The sequence below is a fragment of the Salvelinus fontinalis genome, chromosome 40 (assembly GCF_029448725.1).
Source record: "Salvelinus fontinalis isolate EN_2023a chromosome 40, ASM2944872v1, whole genome shotgun sequence".
In the NCBI taxonomy this organism is placed as follows: domain Eukaryota; kingdom Metazoa; phylum Chordata; class Actinopteri; order Salmoniformes; family Salmonidae; genus Salvelinus; species Salvelinus fontinalis.
This window is the reverse complement of record NC_074704.1, coordinates 4,026,127-4,050,050: the sequence shown is the minus strand read 5'-3', so window position 1 is coordinate 4,050,050 and position 23,924 is coordinate 4,026,127. Positions and strand designations below refer to the sequence as shown.

Here is a 23,924-nt window from a genome sequence, read left to right as displayed (position 1 = left end):
GCTCAATTTTTGAACAACGTCACTACAAAATATCTCAAAACTTACCTCTAAACTTTGCCAAAACATTTCAAACTACTTTTGTAATACAACTTACGGTATTTGTAAACGTTAATAATCGATCAAATTGAAGACGGGTCTATCTGTTTTCAATACAGGAGGTCAACAAACTAACGCTACTTTTCTAGTCTTGCGCAACTCTCAAACAGTACACATAACGTTACACTGATTCCAGATGGCCGTTCTTCTTCATTGCACAAAGGAATAACCTCAACCAATTTCCAAAGACTGGTGACATCCAGTGGAAGCGGTAGGAACTGCAAACAGGTTGATTAGAAATCTAGTATCCCAATGAAAACTCATTGAACAGACGGTGACCTCAACAAAAAAAAAAATCTGAATGGTTAGTCCTCGGGGTTTTGCCTGTTACATAAGTTCTGTGATACTCACAGACATGATTCAAACAGTTTTAGAAACTTCAGAGTGTTTTTATATCCAAATTTACTAATAATATGCATATCTTATATTCTGGGGATGAGTAGAAGGAAGTTGAAATTGGGCACGCTATTTATCCAAAAGTGAAAATGCTGCCCCCTATCCTAGAGAAGTTAAGGTGAAAGAATACCATGCTATTGTTTGAGGAGAGTGCACAGTTATGAACTTGAAAAGTTATTAATAAACCAATTAGGCACATTTTGGGCGGTCTTGATACACCATTTTGAACAGAAATGCAATGGTTCATTGGATCAGTCTAAAACTTTGCACATACACTGCTGCCATCTAGTGGCCAAAATCTAAATTCCGCCTGGGATGGAATAATACATTATGGCCTTTCTCTTGCATTTCAAAGATGATGGTTCAATATATATATTTTTTTACGGTTTTTCTTTTCTTTGTATTATCTTTTACCAGATCTAATGTGTCTACTACATTAATTTCACATTTCTACAACTGCAAAGTGTTTCCTTTCAAATGGTATCAAAAAAATGCATTTCCTTAATTCAGGTCCTGAGCTACAGGCAGTTAGTTGGAAGGTTGAGTGTAAAGCTATAGAATGTAGCTACAGGACAGACTGCTATGGAAGGTTGAGTTAAAAGTTGAGTTAATGAACTAACTGTAGCTAGCTATATGGTGACAGCAGCTAGCTAAATCTAGCTAGCTAGCTAGATTACATTCAATTCGGCTCCATTGTGGCTTGCTAACGCTCTCTCACTAACGTTAGCTAGGTAGCTAGCTGTTTTAGATGCTAACCAGATGGGCCATTTTGCTTTTCTGGCTAACCTAGCTAGCTATATAGCGTGAGTGTGGCCCAGTGTCTTCCCAGCCCATTCTAGTGACCAGCGTCCCCTGGAATCAGCCATGGGTATACGCATCACTGGGACAAGGTAATTACATTATCATTAACAGGGCGGCAGGTAGCCTAGTGGTTAGACCGTTGGGCCAGTAACCGAAAAGTTGGTGGATTGAATCCCTGAGCTGACAAGGTAAAAATCTGTCGTTCTGACCCTGAACAAGGCAGTTAAACCACTGTTCCTCGGCCAAAATTGTAAAGAAGAATTTGTTTTTAATTCAAATCAAATCAAATGTATTTATAAAGCCCTTATTACATCAGCTGATATCACAAAGTGCTGTACAGAAACCCAACCTAAAACCCCAAACAGCAAGCAATGCAGGTGTAGAAGCACGGTGGCTAGGAAAAACTCCCTAGATAGGCCAAAACCTAGGAAGAAACTTAGAAAGGAACCAGGCTATGGCCAGTCCTCTTCTGGCTGTGCCGGGTCAGCACCTCAGGAGTAAATGTCAGTTGGCTTTTAATAGCCAAATTAATTGACTTGACAAGTTAAATAAAGGTTAAAAAAAACAGACATTACAGAATGTTAGTTGTATCTGATTCGACTGATCACATCCGAAATTATCATCTTTCCAGCGTGTCTTTCTAACCTCCAATAACAGACGTTTGTTTCTCCTGTAGAAAAATGGCCGTCATGTCGGGGGGGTTTCCATCTTTTCTGAAGCCACCTGTTCTCATGATGTCATCCTCACATCAGATGTGCAGCGTATTAATCTGCTGCTACACAGATAGAGACACAATCAGTCTGTTGATGTAGATGGAAATCAAGGTTTGTACTGAATAATCAGATGTGATCAAATCAACGTTTTATTGGTCACATGGGCAGGATACAGGATGTAGACTAAATGGTGTAGTGAAATGTTTACTCATGGGCTCTTCTTAACAGTGCAGTACACATCCACTATGACCCAGTGATGTGTACACCTGTCTGTTAATGATGATGTAATAATGTCCCAGTGATGTGTAAACCTGTCTGTTAATGATGATGTAATAATGTCCCAGTGATGTGTAAACCTGTCTGTTAATGATGATGTAATAATGTCCCAGTGATGTGTAAACCTGTCTGTTAATGATGATGTAATAATGTCCCAGTGATGTGTAAACCTGTCTGTTAATGATGATGTAATAATGACCCAGTGATGTGTAAACCTGTCTGTTAATGATGATGTAATAATGTCTCAGTGATATATAAACCTGTCTGTTAATGATGATGTAATAATGTCTCAGTGATGTATAACCCTGTCTGTTAATGATGATGTAATAATGTCCCAGTGATGTGTAAACCTGTCTGTTAATGATGATGTAACAATGTCCCAGTGATGTGTAAACCTATCTGTTAATGATGATGTAACAATGTCTCAGTGATGTGTAAACCTGTCCGTTAATGATGATGTAACAATGTCTCAGTGATGTGTAAACCTGTCTGTTAATGTTGATGTAATAATGTCCCAGTGATGTGTAAACCTGTCTGTTAATGTTGATGTAATAATGTCCCAGTGATGTGTAAACCTGTCTGTTAATGTTGATGTAATAATGTCTCAGTGATGTTTAAACCTGTCTGTTAATGATGATGTAATAATGTCCCAGTGATGTGTAAACCTGTCTGTTAATGATGATGTAATAATAATGTCCCCGTGATGATGCAATCTCTATTGCACTCCACACTGCCCTTTCCCACCTGGACAAAAGGAACACCTATGTGAGAATGCTATTCATTGACTACAGCTCAGCGTTCAACACCATAGTACCCTCAAAGCTCATCACTAAGCTAAGGACCCTGGAACTGAACATCTCCCTCTGCAACTGGATCCTGGACTTCCTGACGGGCCGCCCCCAGGTGGTGAGGGTAGGTAACAACACATCCGCCACGCTGATCCTCAACACGGGGCGCCCCTCAGGGGTGCGTGCTCAGTCCCCTCCTGTACTCCCTGTTCACTCAATCATCTCCTTTGTGTTGATCACGTTGAGGGAGAGGTTGTTGTCCTGGCACCACACGGCCAGGTCTCTGACCTCCTCCCTATAGGCTGTCTCGTTGTTGTCGGTGATCAGGTCTACCACTGTTGGGTAATCGGTCATGCCTGGCCAGTCATGCCTGACCGTGTGGTGCCAGGACAACAACCTCTCCCTCAATGTGATCGAGACAAAGGAGATGATTGTGGACTACAGGAAATGGAGGACCGAGCACGCCCCCATTCTCATCGAAAGGGCTGCAGTGAAAACTGAAAAACAGCTTCTATCTCAAGGCCATCAGACTGTTAAATTGTCATCACTAGCCGGCTATCACCCGGCCATTCAACCTTGCACCATAGAGGCTGCTGCCCTATATACATATGATATGGATTCACTGGCCTCTGTAATAATGGAACACGTGTCACTTTAATAATGTTTACATCGTCCTAATATTTATATATTTCTTAATTACATTCTTTTACTTTTAGATTTGTGTGTATTGTTGTGAATTGTTAGATACTACTGCACTGTTGGAGCTAGGAACACAAGCATTTAGTTAGATATTACTGTTGGAGCTAGGAACACAAGCATTTAGTTAGATATTACTGTTGGAGCTAGGAACACAAGCATTTAGTTAGGTATTACTGTTGGAGCTAGGAACACAAGCATATAGTTAGATACTACTGCACTGTTGGAGCTAGGAACACAAGCATTTAGTTAGATATTACTGCACTGTTGGAGCTAGGAACACACGCATTTAGTTAGATATTACTGCACTGTTGGAGCTAGAAACACAAGCATTTAGTTAGATACTACTGCACTGTTGGAGCTAGGAACACAAGCATTTAGTTAGATACTACTGCACTGTTGGAGCTAGGAACACCAGCATTTAGTTAGATATTACTGGACTGTTGGAGCTAGAAACACAAGCATTTAGTTAGATATTACTGCACTGTTGGAGCTAGGAACACAAGCATTTAGTTAGATACTACTGTTGGAGCTAGGAACACAAGCATTTAGTTAGATATTACTGTTGGAGCTAGGAACACAAGCATTTAGTTAGATATTACTGTTGGAGCTAGGAACACAAGCATTTAGTTAGATATTACTGTTGGAGCTAGGAACACAAGCATTTAGTTAGATATTACTGTTGGAGCTAGGAACACAAGCATTTAGTTAGATATTACTGTACTGTTGGAGCTAGGAACACAAGCATTTAGTTAGATACTACTGCACTGTTGGAGCTAGGAACACAAGCATTTAGTTAGATATTACTGCACTGTTGGAGCTAGGAACACAAGTATTTAGTTAAAAAAATAATTCGTTTTTTATTTGAACCTCTCCCCCTCTACATCATTACATTTAACAACATAATAATACACGGTCAACCATTTCCTCTACCATTCAGCCATTACCCACACAAATCTAAAAGTTAAATAATGGATTTAAAGAAATATATAAATACAAGGACAATCAATGTCGGAGTGGCATTGACAAAAATACAGTAGAGTTGAATACTGACTTGCCTAGTTAAATAAAGGTTAAATAAAATAACAAATAACAAAACAAACGTCTGAAATGAGAAAAGATTGTGTGGTGGTGATGGGAGTAGTTTAGTTAGAAATGAAGGTTTAGATAAGAGAAGAATATATCGGTATTAATAACGGGCTTCACACTCCAGTACTGTAGGGGGCGGTGTTTACACCTCTCGGTCGGTTGCGATCCGCCGATAAAAACTCTAAGAAGAAAAGCAACAACAGCTTGTCAGCCATCTCGGTAGCTTGCTAGTCAACATAGCGGAAACGTTCAAGTTCTTTAGACGCTTTCTGGTATATGAGCCACTCTGTTTTGAACACATTTATGTCGTTTAGATAATTATCCAATTTAATTTCCTATTTACGTTCAGCTAGCTGTCTCGTTAAGTTATCATTAGCCTAGCTAGCTAGCTGTCTCGTTAAGTTAGTATTAGCCTAGCTAGCTAGCTGTCTCGTTAAGTTAGCATTAGCCTAGCTAGCTAGCTGTTAGCTAACATCCCCGACCATGAGTTCACCAAGCTACTCGTCTCCTGTTGAAGAAGAGGAGGTCTGCTGGACGGAGAAAGAGGGTCTGGGGCTGAACGTTGTCGTGAAAGAGGAGAAGGAAGAAGAGGATGTGACAGTAAAACAAGAAGTAGAGGATGAGGCTGTTACCGTGAAAGAAGAAGAGAAAGACATTTTAGTGAAAGAAGAGGAAGACGCGTTCAGAGTGAAAGAGGGTGAGGCTGTTACAGTAAAAGAAGAAGAGAAAGACGTTTCAGTGAAAGAGGAGGAAGACGCGTTCAGAGTGAAAGAGGAGGAGGATGTTACAGTAAAAGAAGAGGAGAAAGAGAAAGAGGAGGATGCCGTTTTTGGAGTGAAGAAGGAAGGAGAGATTACTGTCACATTGAAAGATGAAGAGGAGGACACAGGCGATCTGATTAACACCAGTAAGTACTGTCCTAAAAACAGGGGTTATTTACTCCGCAGTTGTTCAACTGATGTGACAAAAGCTATGAAAAGTACCCAGATTTTTAATTGGCAAGAAATAGTCATTCATATCCACAAAATATGTTATCAAATCAAACTGTATTTGTCACATGCGTCGAATACAACAAGTATAGACCTTACCATGAAATGCTTACTTACAAGCCCTTAACCAACATTGAATTGTACCTTTATTTAACTATTTAACTCAGTTTTAGAACAAATTCTTATTTTCAATGACGGCCTTCCGGGGGGAACAGTGGGTTAACTGTTCAGGGGGAAGAACGACAGGTTTTTACCTTGTCAGCTCAGGGATTCGATCCAGCAACCTTTTGGTTACTAGTCCAACGCTCTAACCACTAGGCTACCTGCCACCCCTCCACTCTAACCACTAGGCTACCTGCCACCCCTCCACTCTAACCAATAGGCCACCTGCCACCCCAATACATTGCAGTTCAAGAAGAGTTGAGAAAATATTTAGCAAATAAGCTAAAGTAACACAATAAAATACCAATAACTAGGCTATATACAGGTGGTACTGGTACAGAGTCAATGTGGAGGCTATATACAGGGGGTACCGAGTCAGTGTGGAGGCTATATACAGGGGGTACCGAGTCAGTGTGGAGGCTATATACAGGGGATACCGAGTCAATGTGGAGGCTATATACAGGGGATACCGATTCAATGTGGAGGCTATATACAGGGGATACCGAGTCAGTGTGGAGGCTGTATACAGGGGGTACCGAGTCAATGTGGAGGCTATATACAGGGGGTACCGAGTCAGTGTGGAGGCTATATACAGGGGATACCGAGTCAGTGTGGAGGCTATATACAGGGGGTACCGAGTCAGTGTGGAGGCTATATACAGGGGGTACCGAGTCAGTGTGGAGACTATATACAGGGGGTACCGAGTCAGTGTGGAGACTATATACAGGGGGTACCGAGTCAATGTGCGGGGGTAAAGGTTAGTTGAGGTAATATGTACATGTATGTAGGGGTGAAGTGACTATGTATAGATAATAAACAGAGAGTAACAGCAGTGTACATGTAGGTAGGGGTGAAGTGACTATGCATAGATAATAAACAGTGAGTAGCAGCAGTGTACATGTAGGTAGGGGTAAACTAACTATGTATAGATATATATATATATATATGTGTATAGTGTGTATATATATATATATATATATATATATATATATATATATATATATATATATATATATATATATATATATATATATATATAGTATACTGTATATATATAGTATAGTGTATATATATAGTATAGTGTATATATATATATATATAGTATAGTATGTATACATAGTCACTTCACCCCTACCTACATGTACATATTACCTCAACTAACCTGTACCCCCGCACACTGACTCGGTACCCCCTGTATATAGCCTCCACATTGACTCGGTACCCCCTGTATATAGCCTCCACACTGACTCGGTACCGGTACCTCCTGTATATAACCTCCACATTGACTCGGTACCGGTACCCCCTGTATATAGTCTCCACATTGACTCTGTACCGGTACCCCCTGTATATAGCCTCCACATTGACTCTGTACCGTAACACCCTGTATATAGCCTCCACATTGACTCTGTACCGGTACCCCCTGTATATAGCCTCCACATTGACTCTGTACCGGTACCCCCTGTATATAGCCTCCACATTGACTCTGTACCGGTACCCCCTGTATATAGCCTCCACATTGACTCTGTACCGGTACCCCTGTATATAGCCTCCACATTGACTCTGTACCGGTACTCCCTGTATATATTCTCCACATTGACTCTGTACCGTAACACCCTGTATATAGCCTCCACATTGACTCTGTACCGGTACCCCCTGTATATAGCCTCCACATTGACTCTGTACCGTAACACCCTGTATATAGCCTCCACATTGACTCTGTACCGTAACACCCTGTATATAGCCTCCACATTGACTCTGTACCGTAACACCGTGTATATAGCCTCCACATTGACTCTATACCGTAACACCCTGTATATAGCCTCAACATTGACTCTGTACCGTAACACCCTGTATATAGTCTCCACATTGACTCTGTACCGGTACCCCCTGTATATAGCCTCCACATTGACTCTGTACCGTTACACCCTGTATATAGCCTCCACATTGACTCTGTACCGTAACACCCTGTATATAGCCTCCACATTGACTCTGTACCGTAACACCCTGTATATAGCCTCCACATTGACTCTGTACCGTAACACCCTGTATATAGCCTCCACATTGACTCTGTACCGGTACCCCCTGTATATAGCCTCCACATTGACTCTGTACCGTAACACCCTGTATATAGTCTCCACATTGACTCTGTACCGGTACCCCCTGTATATAGCCTCCACATTGACTCTGTACCGTAACACCCTGTATATAGCCTCCACATTGACTCTGTACCGTAACACCCTGTATATAGCCTCCACATTGACTCTGTACCGTAACACCCTGTATATAGCCTCCACATTGACTCTGTACCGTAACACCCTGTATATAGTCTCCACATTGACTCTGTACCGGTACCCCCTGTATATAGCCCTCACATTGACTCTGTACCGGTACCCCCTGTATATAGCCTCCACATTGACTCTGTACCGTAACACCCTGTATATAGCCTCCACATTGACTCTGTACCGTAACACCCTGTATATACAGTGGGGAGAGCAAGTATTTGAGACACTGCCGGTTTTGCAGGTTTTCCTACTTACAAAGCATGTAGAGGTCTGTAATTTTTATCATAGGTACACTTCAACTGTGAGAGACGGAATCTAAAACAAAAATCCAGAAAATCACATTGTATGATTTTTAAGTAATTCATTTGCATTTTATTGCATGACATAAGTATTTGATACATCAGAAAAGCAGAACTTAATATTTTGGTACAGAAACCTTTGTTTGCAATTACAGAGATCATACGTTTCCTGTAGTTCTTGACCAGGTTTGCACACACTGCAGCAGGGATTTTGGCCCACTCCTTCATACAAATCCTTCAGGTTTCGGGGCTGTCGCTGGGCAATACGGACTTTCAGTTCCCTCCAAAGATTTCACTGTGAGGTCTACACCTGTCTACATTTGGTCTACACCTGTTGGTTAAGGGCTGGTCAGTCAGCATTTCACTGTGAGGTCTACACCTGTTGGTTAAGGGCTGGCCAGTCAGCATTTCACTGTGAGGTCTACACCTGTTGGTTAAGGGCTGGTCAGTCAGTATTTCACTGTGAGGTCTACACCTGTTGGTTCAGGGCTGGTCAGTCAGCATTTCACTGTGAGGTCTACACCTGTTGGTTAAGGGCTGGCCAGTCAGCATTTCACTGTGAGGTCTACACCTGTTGGTTAAGGTCTACACCTGTTGGTTAAGGGCTGGTCAGTCAGTATTTCACTGTGAGGTCTACACTTGTTGGTTAAGGGCTGGTCAGTCAGCATTTCACTGTGAGGTCTACACCTGTTGGTTAAGGGCTGGTCAGTCAGTATTTCACTGTGAGGTCTACACCTGTTGGTTAAGGTCTACACCTTTTGGTTAAGGGCTGGTCAGTCATTATTTCACTGTGAGGTCTACACCTGTTGGTTAAGGTCTACACCTGTTGGTTAAGGGCTGGTCAGTCAGTATTTCACTGTGAGGTCTACACCTGTTGGTTAAGGGCTGGTCAGTCAGTATTTCACTGTGAGGTCTACACCTGTTGGTTAAGGGCTGGTCAGTCAGTATTTCACTGTGAGGTCTACACCTGTTGGTTAAGGGCTGGTCAGTCAGTATTTCACTGTGAGGTCTACACCTGTTGGTTAAGGGCTGGTCAGTCAGCATTTCACTGTGAGGTCTACACCTGTTGGTTAAGGGCTGGACAGTCAGTATTTCACTGTGAGTTCTACACTTGTTGGTTAAGGGCTGGTCAGTCAGCATTTCACTGTGAGGTCTACACCTGTTGGTTAAGGGCTGGTCAGTCAGCATTTCACTGTGAGGTCTACACCTGTTGGTTAAGGGCTGGTCAGTCAGTATTTCACTGTGAGGTCTACACCTGTTGGTTAAGGTCTACACCTGTTGGTTAAGGGCTGGACAGTCAGCATTTCACTGTGAGGTCTACACCTATAGGTTAAAGGCTGGTCAGTCAGTATTTCACTGTGAGGTCTACACCTGTTGGTTAAGGGCTGGTCAGTCAGCATTTCACTGTGAGGTCTACACCTGTTGGTTAAAGGCTGGTCAGTCAGCATTTCACTGTGAGGTCTACACCTGTTGGTTAAGGGCTGGTCAGTCAGTATTTCACTGTGAGGTCTACACCTATAGGTTAAGGGCTGGTCAGTCAGTATTTCACTGTGAGGTCTACACCTGTTGGTTAAGGTCTACACATGTTGGTTAAAGGCTGGACAGTCAGTATTTCACTGTGAGGTCTACACCTGTTGGTTAAGGTCTACACCTGTTGGTTAAAGGCTGGTCAGTCTGCATTTAACTGTGAGGTCTACACCTGTTGGTTAAGGTCTACACCTGTTGGTTAAGGACTGGTCAGTCAGTATTTCACTGTGAGGTCTACACCTGTTGGTTAAGGGCTGGTCAGTCTGTATTTCACTGTGAGGTCTACACCTGTTGGTTAAGGGCTGGTCAGTCTGTATTTCACTGTGAGGTCTACACCTGTTGGTTAAGGGCTGGTCAGTCTGTATTTCACTGTGAGGTCTACACCTGTTGGTTAAGGGCTGGTCAGTCTGTATTTCACTGTGAGGTCTACACCTATAGGTTAAAGGCTGGACAGTCAGCATTTCACTGTGAGGTCTACACCTGTTGGTTAAGGGCTGGTCAGTCAGTATTTCACTGTGAGGTCTACACCTGTTGGTTAAGGGCTGGTCAGTCAGTATTTCACTGTGAGGTCTACACCTGTTGGTTAAGGGCTGGTCAGTCAGCATTTCACTGTGAGGTCTACACCTGTTGGTTAAGGGCTGGTCAGTCAGTATTTCACTGTGAGGTCTACACCTGTTGGTTAAGGGCTGGTCAGTCAGTATTTCACTGTGAGGTCTACACCTGTTGGTTAAGGTCTACACCTGTTGGTTAAGGGCTGGTCAGTCAGTATTTCACTGTGAGGTCTACACCTGTTGGTTAAGGGCTGGTCAGTCAGTATTTCACTGTGAGGTCTACACCTGTTGGTTAAGGGCTGGACAGTCAGTATTTCACTGTGAGTTCTACACTTGTTGGTTAAGGGCTGGTCAGTCAGCATTTCACTGTGAGGTCTACACCTGTTGGTTAAGGGCTGGTCAGTCAGCATTTCACTGTGAGGTCTACACCTGTTGGTTAAGGGCTGGTCAGTCAGTATTTCACTGTGAGGTCTACACCTGTTGGTTAAGGTCTACACCTGTTGGTTAAGGGCTGGACAGTCAGCATTTCACTGTGAGGTCTACACCTATAGGTTAAAGGCTGGTCAGTCAGTATTTCACTGTGAGGTCTACACCTGTTGGTTAAGGGCTGGTCAGTCAGCATTTCACTGTGAGGTCTACACCTGTTGGTTAAAGGCTGGTCAGTCAGCATTTCACTGTGAGGTCTACACCTGTTGGTTAAGGGCTGGTCAGTCAGTATTTCACTGTGAGGTCTACACCTATAGGTTAAGGGCTGGTCAGTCAGTATTTCACTGTGAGGTCTACACCTGTTGGTTAAGGTCTACACATGTTGGTTAAAGGCTGGACAGTCAGTATTTCACTGTGAGGTCTACACCTGTTGGTTAAGGTCTACACCTGTTGGTTAAAGGCTGGTCAGTCTGCATTTAACTGTGAGGTCTACACCTGTTGGTTAAGGTCTACACCTGTTGGTTAAGGACTGGTCAGTCAGTATTTCACTGTGAGGTCTACACCTGTTGGTTAAGGGCTGGTCAGTCTGTATTTCACTGTGAGGTCTACACCTGTTGGTTAAGGGCTGGTCAGTCTGTATTTCACTGTGAGGTCTACACCTATAGGTTAAAGGCTGGACAGTCAGCATTTCACTGTGAGGTCTACACCTGTTGGTTCAGGGCTGGTCAGTCAGCATTTCACTGTGAGGTCTACACCTATAGGTTAAGGGCTGGTCAGTCAGTATTTCACTGTGAGGTCTACACCTGTTGGTTCAGGGCTGGTCAGTCAGCATTTCACTGTGAGGTCTACACCTATAGGTTAAGGGCTGGTCAGTCAGCATTTCACTGTGAGGTCTACACCTGTTGGTTCAGGGCTGGTCAGTCAGCATTTCACTGTAAGGTCTACTACACCTGTTGTATTCAGCATTTCACTGTAAGGTCTACTACACCTGTTGTATTCAGCATTTCACTGTGAGGTCTACTACACCTGTTGTATTCAGCATTTCACTGTGAGGTCTACTACACCTGTTGTATTCTGCATATCACTGTGAGGTCTACTACACCTGTTGTATTCTGCATATCACTGTGAGGTCTACACCTGTTGTATTCTGCATATCACTGTGAGGTCTACACCTGGTCTACACCTGTTGGTTAAGGGCTGGACAGTCAGCATTTCACTGTGAGGTCTACACCTGTTGGTTAAGGGCTGGTCAGTCAGTATTTCACTGTAAGGTCTACTACACCTGTTGTATTCTGCATATCACTGTGAGGTCTACTACACCTGTTGTATTCGGAGCATGTGACAAGTAACATTTGATTTGATTCACAGCAGGGTCTAGTTAGATTTAACTGAGAAAGCTTCAAGGTAGTGTGTTTAATGTTTTCAAATGTTTCTGTGTCAGTTTGGACACACAGAGATACTTAGCTCATAATGTGTAGAGAACTGTTCCTTGATGGATAGGCTATTGTACAACACACAGAGCTATTTTCCTTTATTCAGGACATTTAGAATGACATCACATTACAGAGTAGCCTAGTGGGATTATTCACAAAATTATCTGGTGATCAGGTTATGAAATGTCATGACAAAAACATTTTTTTGTCCATGTTTTAAATGTTGTTTTAAATGATTTATAGTCCTAGGTCTATGTTGTTGTTAGGTGAAGTTATGGGTCCTAAATTAGGTCTATGCTATCATCTGGGATTTACCAGGTTATTACTGCTAAACAATAAACAGTTTTTGGGGTTGTCATAGACTTACAATTGTTTGATTATTTCTCTAAGAGACTATTTGGTTGATAATTACAAATATGTATTTTGGATGCAGCAGTTGTTAGCTTAAATGCTAACGCTAGGCTGGAAGCAAAGCTGTTAGCTAGAATGCTAACGCTTATTGACATAGGCTGGAAGCAAAGCTGTTAGCTAGTATGCTAACGCTTATTGACATAGGCTGGTAGCAAAGCTGTTAGCTAGTATGCTAACGCTTATTGACATAGGCTGGTAGCAAGCTGTTAGCTAGAATGCTAACGCTTATTGACATAGGCTGGTAGCAAAGCTGTTAGCTAGAATGCTAACGCTTATTGACATAGGCTGGTAGCAAAGCTGTTATCTAGTATGCTAACGCTTATTGACATAGGCTGGTAGCAAAGCTGTTATCTAGTATGCTAAAGCTTATTGACATAGGCTGGAAGCAAAGCTGTTAGCTAGAATGCTAACGCTTATTGACATAGGCTGGTAGCAAAGCTGTTAGCTAGAATGCTAACGCTTATTGACATAGGCTGGTAGCAAAGCTGTTAGCTAGAATGCTAACGCTTATTGACATAGGCTGGTAGCAAAGCTGTTATCTAGTATGCTAACGCTTATTGACATAGGCTGGTAGCAAAGCTGTTATCTAGTATGCTAAAGCTTATTGACATAGGCTGGAAGCAAAGCTGTTAGCTAGAATGCTAACGCTTATTGACATAGGCTGGTAGCAAAGCTGTTAGCTAGTATGCTAACGCTTATTGACATAGGCTGGTAGCAAAGCTGTTAGCTAGTATGCTAACGCTTATTGACATAGGCTGGAAGCAAAGCTGTGAGGTGGAATGCTAACGCTTATTGACATAGGCTGGAAGCAAAGCTGTTAGCTAGTATGCTAACGCTTATTGACATAGGCTGGTAGCAAAGCTGTTAGCTAGTATGCTAACGCTTATTGACATAGGCTGGAAGCAAAGCTGTTAGCTAGTATGCTAACGCTTATTGACATAGGCTGGAGGCAAAGCTGTGAGGTGGAATGCTAACGCTTATTGACATAGGCTGGAAGCAAAGCTGTTAGCTATAATGCTAACGCTTATTGACATAGGCTGGTAGCAAAGCTGTTAGCTACAATGCTAACGCTTATTGACATAGGCTGGTAGCAAAGCTGTTAGCTAGAATGCTAACGCTTATTGACATAGGCTGGAAGCAAAGCTGTTAGCTAGTATGCTAACGCTTATTGACATAGGCTGGAGGCAAAGCTGTGAGGTGGAATGCTAACGCTTATTGACATAGGCTGGAAGCAAAGCTGTTAGCTAGAATGCTAACGCTTATTGGCATAGGCTGGAAGCAAAGCTGTTAGCTTAAATGCTAACGCTTATTGACATAGGCAGGAGGCAAAGCTTTTAGCTAGAATGCTAACGCTTATTGACATAGGCTGGAAGCAAAGCTGTTAGCTAGTATGCTAACGCTTATTGACATAGGCTGGAGTCAAAGCTGTGAGCTAGAATGCTAACGCTTATTGACATAGCCGGAAGCAAAGCTGTTAGCTAGTATGCTAACGCTTATTGACATAGGCTGGAGGCAAAGCTGTGAGGTGGAATGCTAACGCTTATTGACATAGGCTGGTAGTAAAGCTGTTAGCTAGAATGCTAACGCTTATTGACATAGGCTGGAGGCAAAGCTGTGAGGTGGAATGCTAACGCTTATTGACATAGGCTGGTAGCAAAGCTGTTAGCTATAATGCTAACGCTTATTGACATAGGCTGTTAGCAAAGCTGTTAGCTATAATGCTAACGCTTATTGACATAGGCTGGAAGCAAAGCTATTAGCTTAAATGCTAACGCTTATTGACATAGGCAGGAGGCAAAGCTTTTAGCTAGAATGCTAACGCTTATTGACATAGGCTGGAGGCCAAGCTGTTAGCTAGTATGCTAACGCTTATTGACATAGGCTGGAGGCAAAGCTGTGAGGTGGAATGCTAACGCTTATTGGCATAGGCTGGAAGCAAAGCTGTTAGCTTAAATGCTAACGCTTATTGACATAGGCTGGAGTCAAAGCTGTTTGCTAGTATGCTAACGCTTATTGACATAGGCTGGAGTCAAAGCTGTGAGCTAGAATGCTAACGCTTATTGACATAGCCGGAAGCAAAGCTGTTAGCTAGTATGCTAACGCTTATTGACATAGGCTTGAGGCAAAGCTGTGAGGTGGAATGCTAACGCTTATTGACATAGGCTGGTAGTAAAGCTGTTAGCTTAAATGCTAACGCTTATTGACATAGGCTGGAAGCAAAGCTGTTAGCTAGTATGCGAACGCTTATTGACATAGGCTGGTAGCAAAGCTGTTAGCTGGAATGCTAACTCTTATTGACATAGACTGTCAGCAAAGCTAGCCAAAGAGATTTTTCTGGTTGAAATTAAAGTTTTTTTAAAAGTATAAAGCAGTTGTTTTGAAACAATGGCATAAAGTAGCCTTTACAATTATAATCCAAAAGTATTGTGAAATGCACTCATAAGAAACCTATAAATGACTTAAATTGTTATAAAACATCACGGGCAATCACCTTTTACCTCAAATAGACAGTATTTTACTACTAATGTGAAAACAAGACTAAATGTGTCAAATAATTTTAACATTCATTACAGACGTCAATTGTTGTACAACATCATGGCTATGCTGTTGGCATCACCTCCTACAGTGGATCTCTGCTGTTGTGGGCCTTTTATCATCTGTCTGACTTTGTCATTCACACAGGAGAGAGACGTGACTATCGTGGATCCTCTGGGGAGCCTCAACAACAACATGATGCTGACGAGGCAGAGAAGAGTCCCTCCACATCAGAACACCTCGAGAAACACCAGCGGAGACCCACAGGAAAGACACCTCACTGCTGCGCTGACTGTGGGAAGAGACTTACCTCTTCGGCAGACCTTATAAGACACCAGAGAATCCATACAGGAGAGAAACCGTATATCTGTGATCAGTGTGGGAAGAGTTTTAATGTTCCAAGCAGCCTGAAAACACACCAGAGAACACACACAGGAGAGAAGCCTTACCACTGCTCTGACTGTGTAAAGAGATTTGTTTCGTCAGGACATTTAAAATCACATCAGAGAACACACACAGGAGAGAAGCCTTATATCTGTGATCAATGTGGGATGAATTTTACTACATCTAGCCAGCTGACGTTGCACCAGAGAACACACACAGGAGATAAGCCGTATAGCTGTAATCAATGTGGGAAGAGTTTTGCTGCCTCAAGCAGCATGACAGCACACCTGAGAATACACACTGGCGAGAAACCTCACTGTTGCTCTGACTGTGAGAAGAGATTCACCTCTTCAGCAGACCTTAAAATACATCAGAGAAGCCATACAGGAGAGAAGCCTTATAGCTGCTCTGACTGTGGGAAGAGCTTTTCAAAATCATCTATATTACAATCACACCAGAGAATTCACACCGGAGAGAAACCTTATAGCTGCTCTGACTGTGGGAAGAGCTTTTCAAAATCATCTACATTACAATTACACCAGAGAATTCACACTGGAGAGAAACCTTATAGCTGTTATCAATGTGGGAAGAGCTTTACTCACTCAAACAGCTTGATAGTACACCAGAGAACACACACCGGAGAGAAACCTTACCACTGCTCCGACTGTGGAAAGAGATTTGTTTCGTCGGGACATTTAAAATCACATCAGAGAACACACACAGGAGAGAAGCCTTATAGCTGTGATCAATGTGGGAAGAGATTTACTCACTCAAACAGCTTGATAGTACACCAGAGAACACACACAGGAGAGAAGCCTTATAGCTGTGATCAATGTGGGAAGAGCTTTACTCACTCACACAGCTTGATAGTACACCAGAGAACACACACAGGAGAGAAACCTTATAGCTGTACTCAATGTGGGAAGAGTTTTATTAAGTCTAACAGTCTGACTAGACACCAGAGAACGCACACAGGAGAGAAACCTTATAGCTGTGCTCAATGTGGGAAGTGTTTTACTACATCTAGCCATCTGTCTATGCACCAGAGAACACACACAGGACAGAATCCTCATAGTTGAAATCAATATGGGAAGAATTTTACTCTGATATACACACAGGAAATAAATAATGTAGCTGTGATCAATGTGTGAAGAGATACTCTGGTAAAATATATCTGATCAAACATCAGAATATACAGGAAGGAGTTGTTTTATGATGTCAATGAAATAATGTCACAATGTAGAATGTTTTAACATTGTAGAAGGAGTATTTTAATGATGTCACAATGTAGAATGTTTTAACATTGTAGTAGGAGTGTTTTAATGATGTCACAATGTAGAATGTTTTAACATTGTAGAAGGAGTATTTTAATGATGTCACAATGTAGAATGTTTTAACATTGTAGTAGGAGTGTTTTAATGATGTCACAATGTAGAATGTTTTAACATTGTAGTAGGAGTGTTTTAATGATGTCACAATGTAGAATGTTTTAACATTGTAGAAGGAGTATTTTAATGAATAATGTCACAATGTAAAATATATATATTGAGTTAGAGATCCTTCCTTGATACCCTTGTGCATTCACTCCGGGTCTTTGTCCACTACTAAGTACACAAAACCTACAGACAAGAGCAGTATCCTACACTCTTCTAGTGCACATCCCACATTTCTGAAGAAGGGATTTCCGTTCACACAATTTCTGAGACTGAAGCTGTTGTGTGTAGTAGTAAAACAGAGGCTGAAAATGTAGAGGGAGTTTGAGACCCCCCCTTAAAGAATGGCTTGATGATGCTCTCAGTAGAAATGTAGAAGGAGTTTGAGACTAATCCCCCCCCCCCCCCCCCCCCTAAAGAATGGCTTGATGATGCTCTCAGTAGAAATGTAGAGGGAGTTTGGTGCTCCTTCCCCCCTAAATAATGGCTTGATGATTCTCCCAGTAGAAATGTAGAGGGAGTTTGAGGCCCTCTAAAAATTGTTCTGTAATTACCATTGAAATAGAAGCCTGGTGCCTAGTCACACTGACGATGGACATCGCTCCAGTATTTCTTGACAACATCCAAGTGCTAATTGTCTTTATTCCACTACTGAAGAAGCATGACTCAAATCACCTCATATTTCAAACATTCAGCCTGACAAAATATACATGTTTTATTATTCCATGCCTCACCCTTAAGTTAATTATTGCCAATACATATTAAAAGCTCTCTGGGATATGTGGGATGCTTGCGTCCCACTTGGCCAATAGCCAGGGAAAATGTAGAGCGCCAAATTCAAAAACATTATATAAAATCAAACTTTCATTAAATCACACATATAAGATACCATATTAAAGCTACACTTGTTGTGAATTCAGCCGACATGTCAGATTTCAAAAAGGGTTTTCGACGAAAGCATAAGATGCTATTATCTGATGATAGCACAACAGTAAACAAAGAGAGTGTAGCATATTTCAACCCTGCAGGCGCAACACAAAACGCAGAAATAAGATATAAATCATGCCTTACCTTTGACGAATTTCTTTTGTTGGCACTCCAATATGTCCCATAAACATCATAAATGGTCCTTTTGTTCGATTAATTCCGTCCATATATGTCCAAAATGTCCATTTATTTGGCGCGTTTGATCCAGAAAAAAACAGCTCAATTTTTGAACAACGTCACTACAAAATATCTCAAAACTTACCTCTAAACTTTGCCAAAACATTTCAAACTACTTTTGTAATACAACTTAAGGTATTTGTAAACGTTAATAATCGATCAAATTGAAGACGGGTCTATCTGTTTTCAATACAGGAGGTCAACAAACTAGCGCTACTTTTCTAGTCTTGCGCAACTCTCAAACAGTACACATAACGTTACACTGATTCCAGATGGCCGTTCTTCTTCATTGCACAAAGGAATAACCTCAACCAATTTCCAAAGACTGGTGACATCCAGTGGAAGCGGTAGGAACTGCAAACAGGTTGATTAGAAATCTAGTATCCCAATGAAAACTCATTGAACAGACGGTGACCTCAACAAAAAAAAAAATCTGAATGGTTAGTCCTCGGGGTTTTGCCTGTTACATAAGTTCTGTGATACTCACAGACATGATTCAAACAGTTTTAGAAACTTCAGAGTGTTTTTATATCCAAATTTACTAATAATATGCATATCTTATATTCTGGGGATGAGTAGAAGGAAGTTGAAATTGGGCACGCTATTTATCCAAAAGTGAAAATGCTGCCCCCTAGCCTAGAGAAGTTAAGGTGAAAGAATACCATGCTATTGTTTGAGGAGAGTGCACAGTTATGAACTTGAAAAGTTATTAATAAACCAATTAGGCACATTTTGGGCGGTCTTGATACAACATTTTGAACAGAAATGCAATGGTTCATTGGATCAGTCTAAAACTTTGCACATACACTGCTGCCATCTAGTGGCCAAAATCTAAATTCCGCCTGGGATGGAATAATACATTATGGCCTTTGTCTTGCATTTCAAAGATGATGGTTCAATATATATATTTTTTTAAACGGTTGTTTTTTTCCCTTTGTATTATCTTTTACCAGATCTAATGTGTCTCCTACATTCATTTCACATTTCTACAACTTCAAAGTGTTTCCTTTCAAATTGTATCAAGAAAATGCATTTCCTTAATTCAGGTCCTGAGCTACAGGCAGTTAGATTTGGGTATGTCATGAAAATAAGGGGTGGATCCTTGTGAGAGAGGTGGAAAAATGTACAGTTATGAATATAACTACTGTTTCCTGAAGGAGGGGACGAGATAACATTCTATGGGAGAGTCCAATCATATTCACCTGAAAACTTCCGAGCCCGCCCTCGGAAGCCATGTCTTCCTGGCTATAATACCGGGGCTCGCATCCATTTCCTAAATTCAGTACTGCTTTTCAGCGAGCCTAAATCCCCTGTCGGTGCAGGGTCAGAATATGATATACCTCGTTCCATCCTTCAGGGAACAGTAGTTATAGTCATAACATAGTTGGAAGGTTGAGTGTAAAGCTATAGAATGTAGCTACAGGACAGACTGCTATGGAAGGTTGAGTTAAAAGTTGAGTTAATGAACTAACTGTAGCCAGCTATATGGTGACAGCAGCTAGCTAAATCTAGCTAGCTAGCTAGATTACATTCAATTCGGCTCCATTGTGGCTTGCTAACGCTCTCTCACTAACGTTAGCTAGGTAGCTAGCTGTTTTAGATGCTAACCAGATGGGCCATTTTGCTTTTCTAGCTAACCTAGCTAGCTATATAGCGTGAGTGTGGCCCAGTGTCTTTCCCAGCCCATGCTAGTGACCAGCGTCCCCTGGAATCAGCCATGGGTATACGCATCACTGGGACAAGGTAATTACATTATCATTAACAGGGCGGCAGGTAGCCTAGTGGTTAGACCGTTGGGCCAGTAACCGAAAGGTTGGTGGATTGAATCCCCGAGCTGACAAGGTAAAAATCTGTCGTTCTGCCCCTGAACAAGGCAGTTAACCCACTGTTCCTAAGCCAAAATTGTAAAGAAGAATTTGTTTTTAATTCAAATCAAATCAAATGTATTTATAAAGCCCTTCTTACATCAGCTGATATCTCAAAGTGCTGTACAGAAACCCAGCCTAAAACCCCAAACAGCAAGCAATGCAGGTGTAGAAGCACGGTGGCTAGGAAAAACTCCCTAGAAAGGCCAAAACCTAGGAAGAAACTTAGAAAGGAACCAGGCTATGAGGGGTGGCCAGTCCTCTGCTGGCTGTGCCGGGTGGAGATTATAACAGAACATGGCCAAGATGTTCAAATGTTCATAGATGACCAGCAGGGTCAGATAATAATAATCACAGTGGTTGTCGAGGGTGCAACAGGTCAGCACCTCAGGAGTAAATGTCAGTTGGCTTTTAATAGCCGAATTAATTGACTTGACAAGTTAAATAAAGGTTAAAAAAAACAGACATTACAGAATGTTAGTTGTATCTGCATCGACTGATCACACCCGAAATATCATCTCTCCAGTGTGTCTTTCTAACCTCCAATAACAGACGTTTGTTTCTCCTGTAGAAAAATGGCCGTCCTGTCGAACTCAGGGGGGGTTTCCATCTTCTCTGAAGCCACCTGTTCTCATGATGTCATCCTCACATGAGATCGCAGCGTATTAATCTGCTGCTACACAGATACAGACACAATCAGTCTGTTGATTTAGATGGAAATCAAGGTTTGTACTGAATAATCGAATCGAATCAACGTTTCATTGGTCACATGCGCAGGTTACAGGATGTAGGCTAAATGGTGTAGTGAAATGTTTACTCATGGGCACATCACTATGTCCCAGTGATGATGTAATAATGTCCCAGTGATGTGTAAACCTGTCTGTTAATGATGATGTAACAATGTCTCAGTGAAGTGTAAACCTGTCTCTTAATGATGATGTAACAATGTCCCAGTGATGTGTAAACCTGTCTGTTAATGATGATGTAATAATGTCCCAGTGATGTGTAAACCTGTCTGTTAATGATGATGTAACAATGTCTCAGTGAAGTGTAAACCTGTCTCTTAATGATGATGTAACAATGTCCCAGTGATGTGTAAACCTGTCTGTTAATGATGATGTAATAATGTCCCAGTGATGTGTAAACCTGTCTGTTAATGATGATGTAACAATGTCTCAGTGATGTTTAAACCTGTCCGTTAATGATGATGTAATAATGTCCCAGTGATGTGTAAACCTGTCTGTTAATGATGATGTAATAATGTCCCAGTGATGTGTAAACCTGTCTGTTAATGATGATGTAACAATGTCCCAGTGATGTGTAAACCTGTCTGTTAATGTTGATGTAATAATGTCCCAGTGATGTGTAAACCTGTCTGTTAATGTTGATGTAATAATGTCTCAGTGATGTTTAAACCTGTCTGTTAATGATGATGTAATAATGTCCCAGTGATGTGTAAACCTGTCTGTTAATGATGATGTAATAATGTCCCAGTGATGTGTAAACCTGTCTGTTAATGTTGATGTAATAATGTCCCAGTGATGTGTAAACCTGTCTGTTAATGTTGATGTAATAATGTCTCAGTGATGTTTAAACCTGTCTGTTAATGATGATGTAATAATGTCCCAGTGATGTGTAAACCTGTCTGTTCATGATGATGTAATAATAATGTCCCCATGATGATGCAATCTCTATTGCACTCCACACTGCCCTTTCCCACCTGGACAAAAGGAACACCTATGTGAGAATGCTATTCATTGACTACAGCTCAGCGTTCAACACCATAGTACCCTCAAAGCTCATCACTAAGCTAAGGACCCTGGAACTGAACATCTCCCTCTGCAACTGGATCCTGGACTTCCTGACGGGCCGCCCCCAGGTGGTGAGGGTAGGTAACAACACATCCGCCACGCTGATCCTCAACACGGGGCGCCCCTCAGGGGTGCGTGCTCAGTCCCCTCCTGTACTCCCTGTTCACTCAATCATCTCCTTTGTGTTGATCACGTTGAGGGAGAGGTTGTTGTCCTGGCACCACACGGCCAGGTCTCTGACCTCCTCCCTATAGGCTGTATCGTCGCTGAGGGAGAGGTTGTTGTCCTGGCACCACACGGCCAGGTCTCTGACCTCCTCCCTATAGGCTGTCTCGTTGTTGTTGGTGATCAGGTCTACCACTGTTGGGTAATCGGTCATGCCTGGCCAGTCATGCCTGACCGTGTGGTGCCAGGACAACAACCTCTCCCTCAATGTGATCAAGACAAAGGAGATGATTGTGGACTACAGGAAATGGAGGACCGAGCACATCCCCATTCTCATCGAAAGGGCTGCAGTGAAAACTGAAAAACAGCTTCTATCTCAAGGCCATCAGACTGTTAAATTGTCATCACTAGCCGGCTATCACCCGGCCATTCAACCTTGCACCATAGAGGCTGCTGCCCTATATACATATGATATGGATTCACTGGCCTCTGTAATAATGGAACACGTGTCACTTTAATAATGTTTACATCGTCCAAATATTTATATATTTCTTAATTACATTCTTTTACTTTTAGATTTGTGTATTGTTGTGAATTGTTAGATACTACTGCACTGTTGGAGCTAGGAACACAAGCATTTTGTTAGATATTACTGTTGGAGCTAGGAACACAAGCATTTAGTTAGATATTACTGTTGGAGCTAGGAACACAAGCATTTAGTTAGATATTACTGTTGGAGCTAGGAACACAAGCATATAGTTAGATACTACTGCACTGTTGGAGCTAGGAACACAAGCATATAGTTAGATATTACTGCACTGTTGGAGCTAGGAACACAAGCATTTATTTAGATACTATTGTACTGTTGGAGCTAGGAACACAAGCATTTAGTTAGATATTACTGCACTGTTGGAGCTAGAAACACAAGCATTTAGTTAGATACTACTGCACTGTTGGAGCTAGGAACACAAGCATTTAGTTAGATACTACTGCACTGTTGGAGCTAGGAACACAAGCATTTAGTTAGATACTACTGCACTGTTGGAGCTAGGAACACCAGCATTTAGTTAGATACTACTGTTGGAGCTAGGAACACAAGCATTTAGTTAGATATTACTGTTGGAGCTAGGAACACAAGCATTTAGTTAGATATTACTGCACTGTTGGAGCTAGGAACACAAGCATTTAGTTAGATACTACTGTTGGAGCTAGGAACACAAGCATTTAGTTAGATATTACTGTTGGAGCTAGGAACACAAGCATTTAGTTAGATATTTCTGTTGGAGCTAGGAACACAAGCATTTAGTTAGATATTTCTGTTGGAGCTAGGAACACAAGCATTTAGTTAGATATTACTGTACTGTTGGAGCTAGGAACACAAGCATTTAGTTAGATATTACTGCACTGTTGGAGCTAGGAACAAAAGCATTTAGTTAAAAAAAAAATAATTAAAAATTTAAATATAATTAAAATAAATAAAATAAAATTTTTATTTTTATTTGAACTTCTCCCCCTCTACATCATTACATTTAACAACATAATAATACATGGTCCACCATTTCCTCTACCATTCAGCCATTACCCACACAAATCTAAAAGTTAAATAATGGATTTAAAGAAATATATAAATAC

At 41.6% G+C, this 23,924-nt stretch overlaps 1 protein-coding gene across 1 annotated transcript; it reads left to right on the top strand.

Annotated features, from left to right (window-relative positions):
* Window positions 1–5,029: 5,029 nt before the first annotated feature.
* Window positions 5,030–17,422, top strand: LOC129839834 (zinc finger protein ZFP2-like). Its single transcript, XM_055907503.1, has 2 exons — window positions 5,030–5,762; window positions 15,618–17,422. Exons 1-2 carry the CDS (start codon window positions 5,339–5,341, stop codon window positions 16,931–16,933), a joined length of 1,740 nt encoding a protein of 579 aa, XP_055763478.1. The 5' UTR covers window positions 5,030–5,338; the 3' UTR covers window positions 16,934–17,422.
* The last annotated feature ends 6,502 nt before the right edge of the window (window positions 17,423–23,924 follow it).

What these genes read in the sequence shown, in the direction of transcription:
- LOC129839834 (XM_055907503.1), top strand. Translation starts at nt 5,339, where the DNA reads ATGAGTTCACCAAGCTACTCGTCTCCTGTTGAAGAAGAGGAGGTCTGC. An exon ending in AGGCGATCTGATTAACACCA is followed by an intron (nt 5,763 to 15,617) that starts GTAAGTACTGTC and finishes TCATTCACACAG; the next exon opens with GAGAGAGACGTGACTATCGT.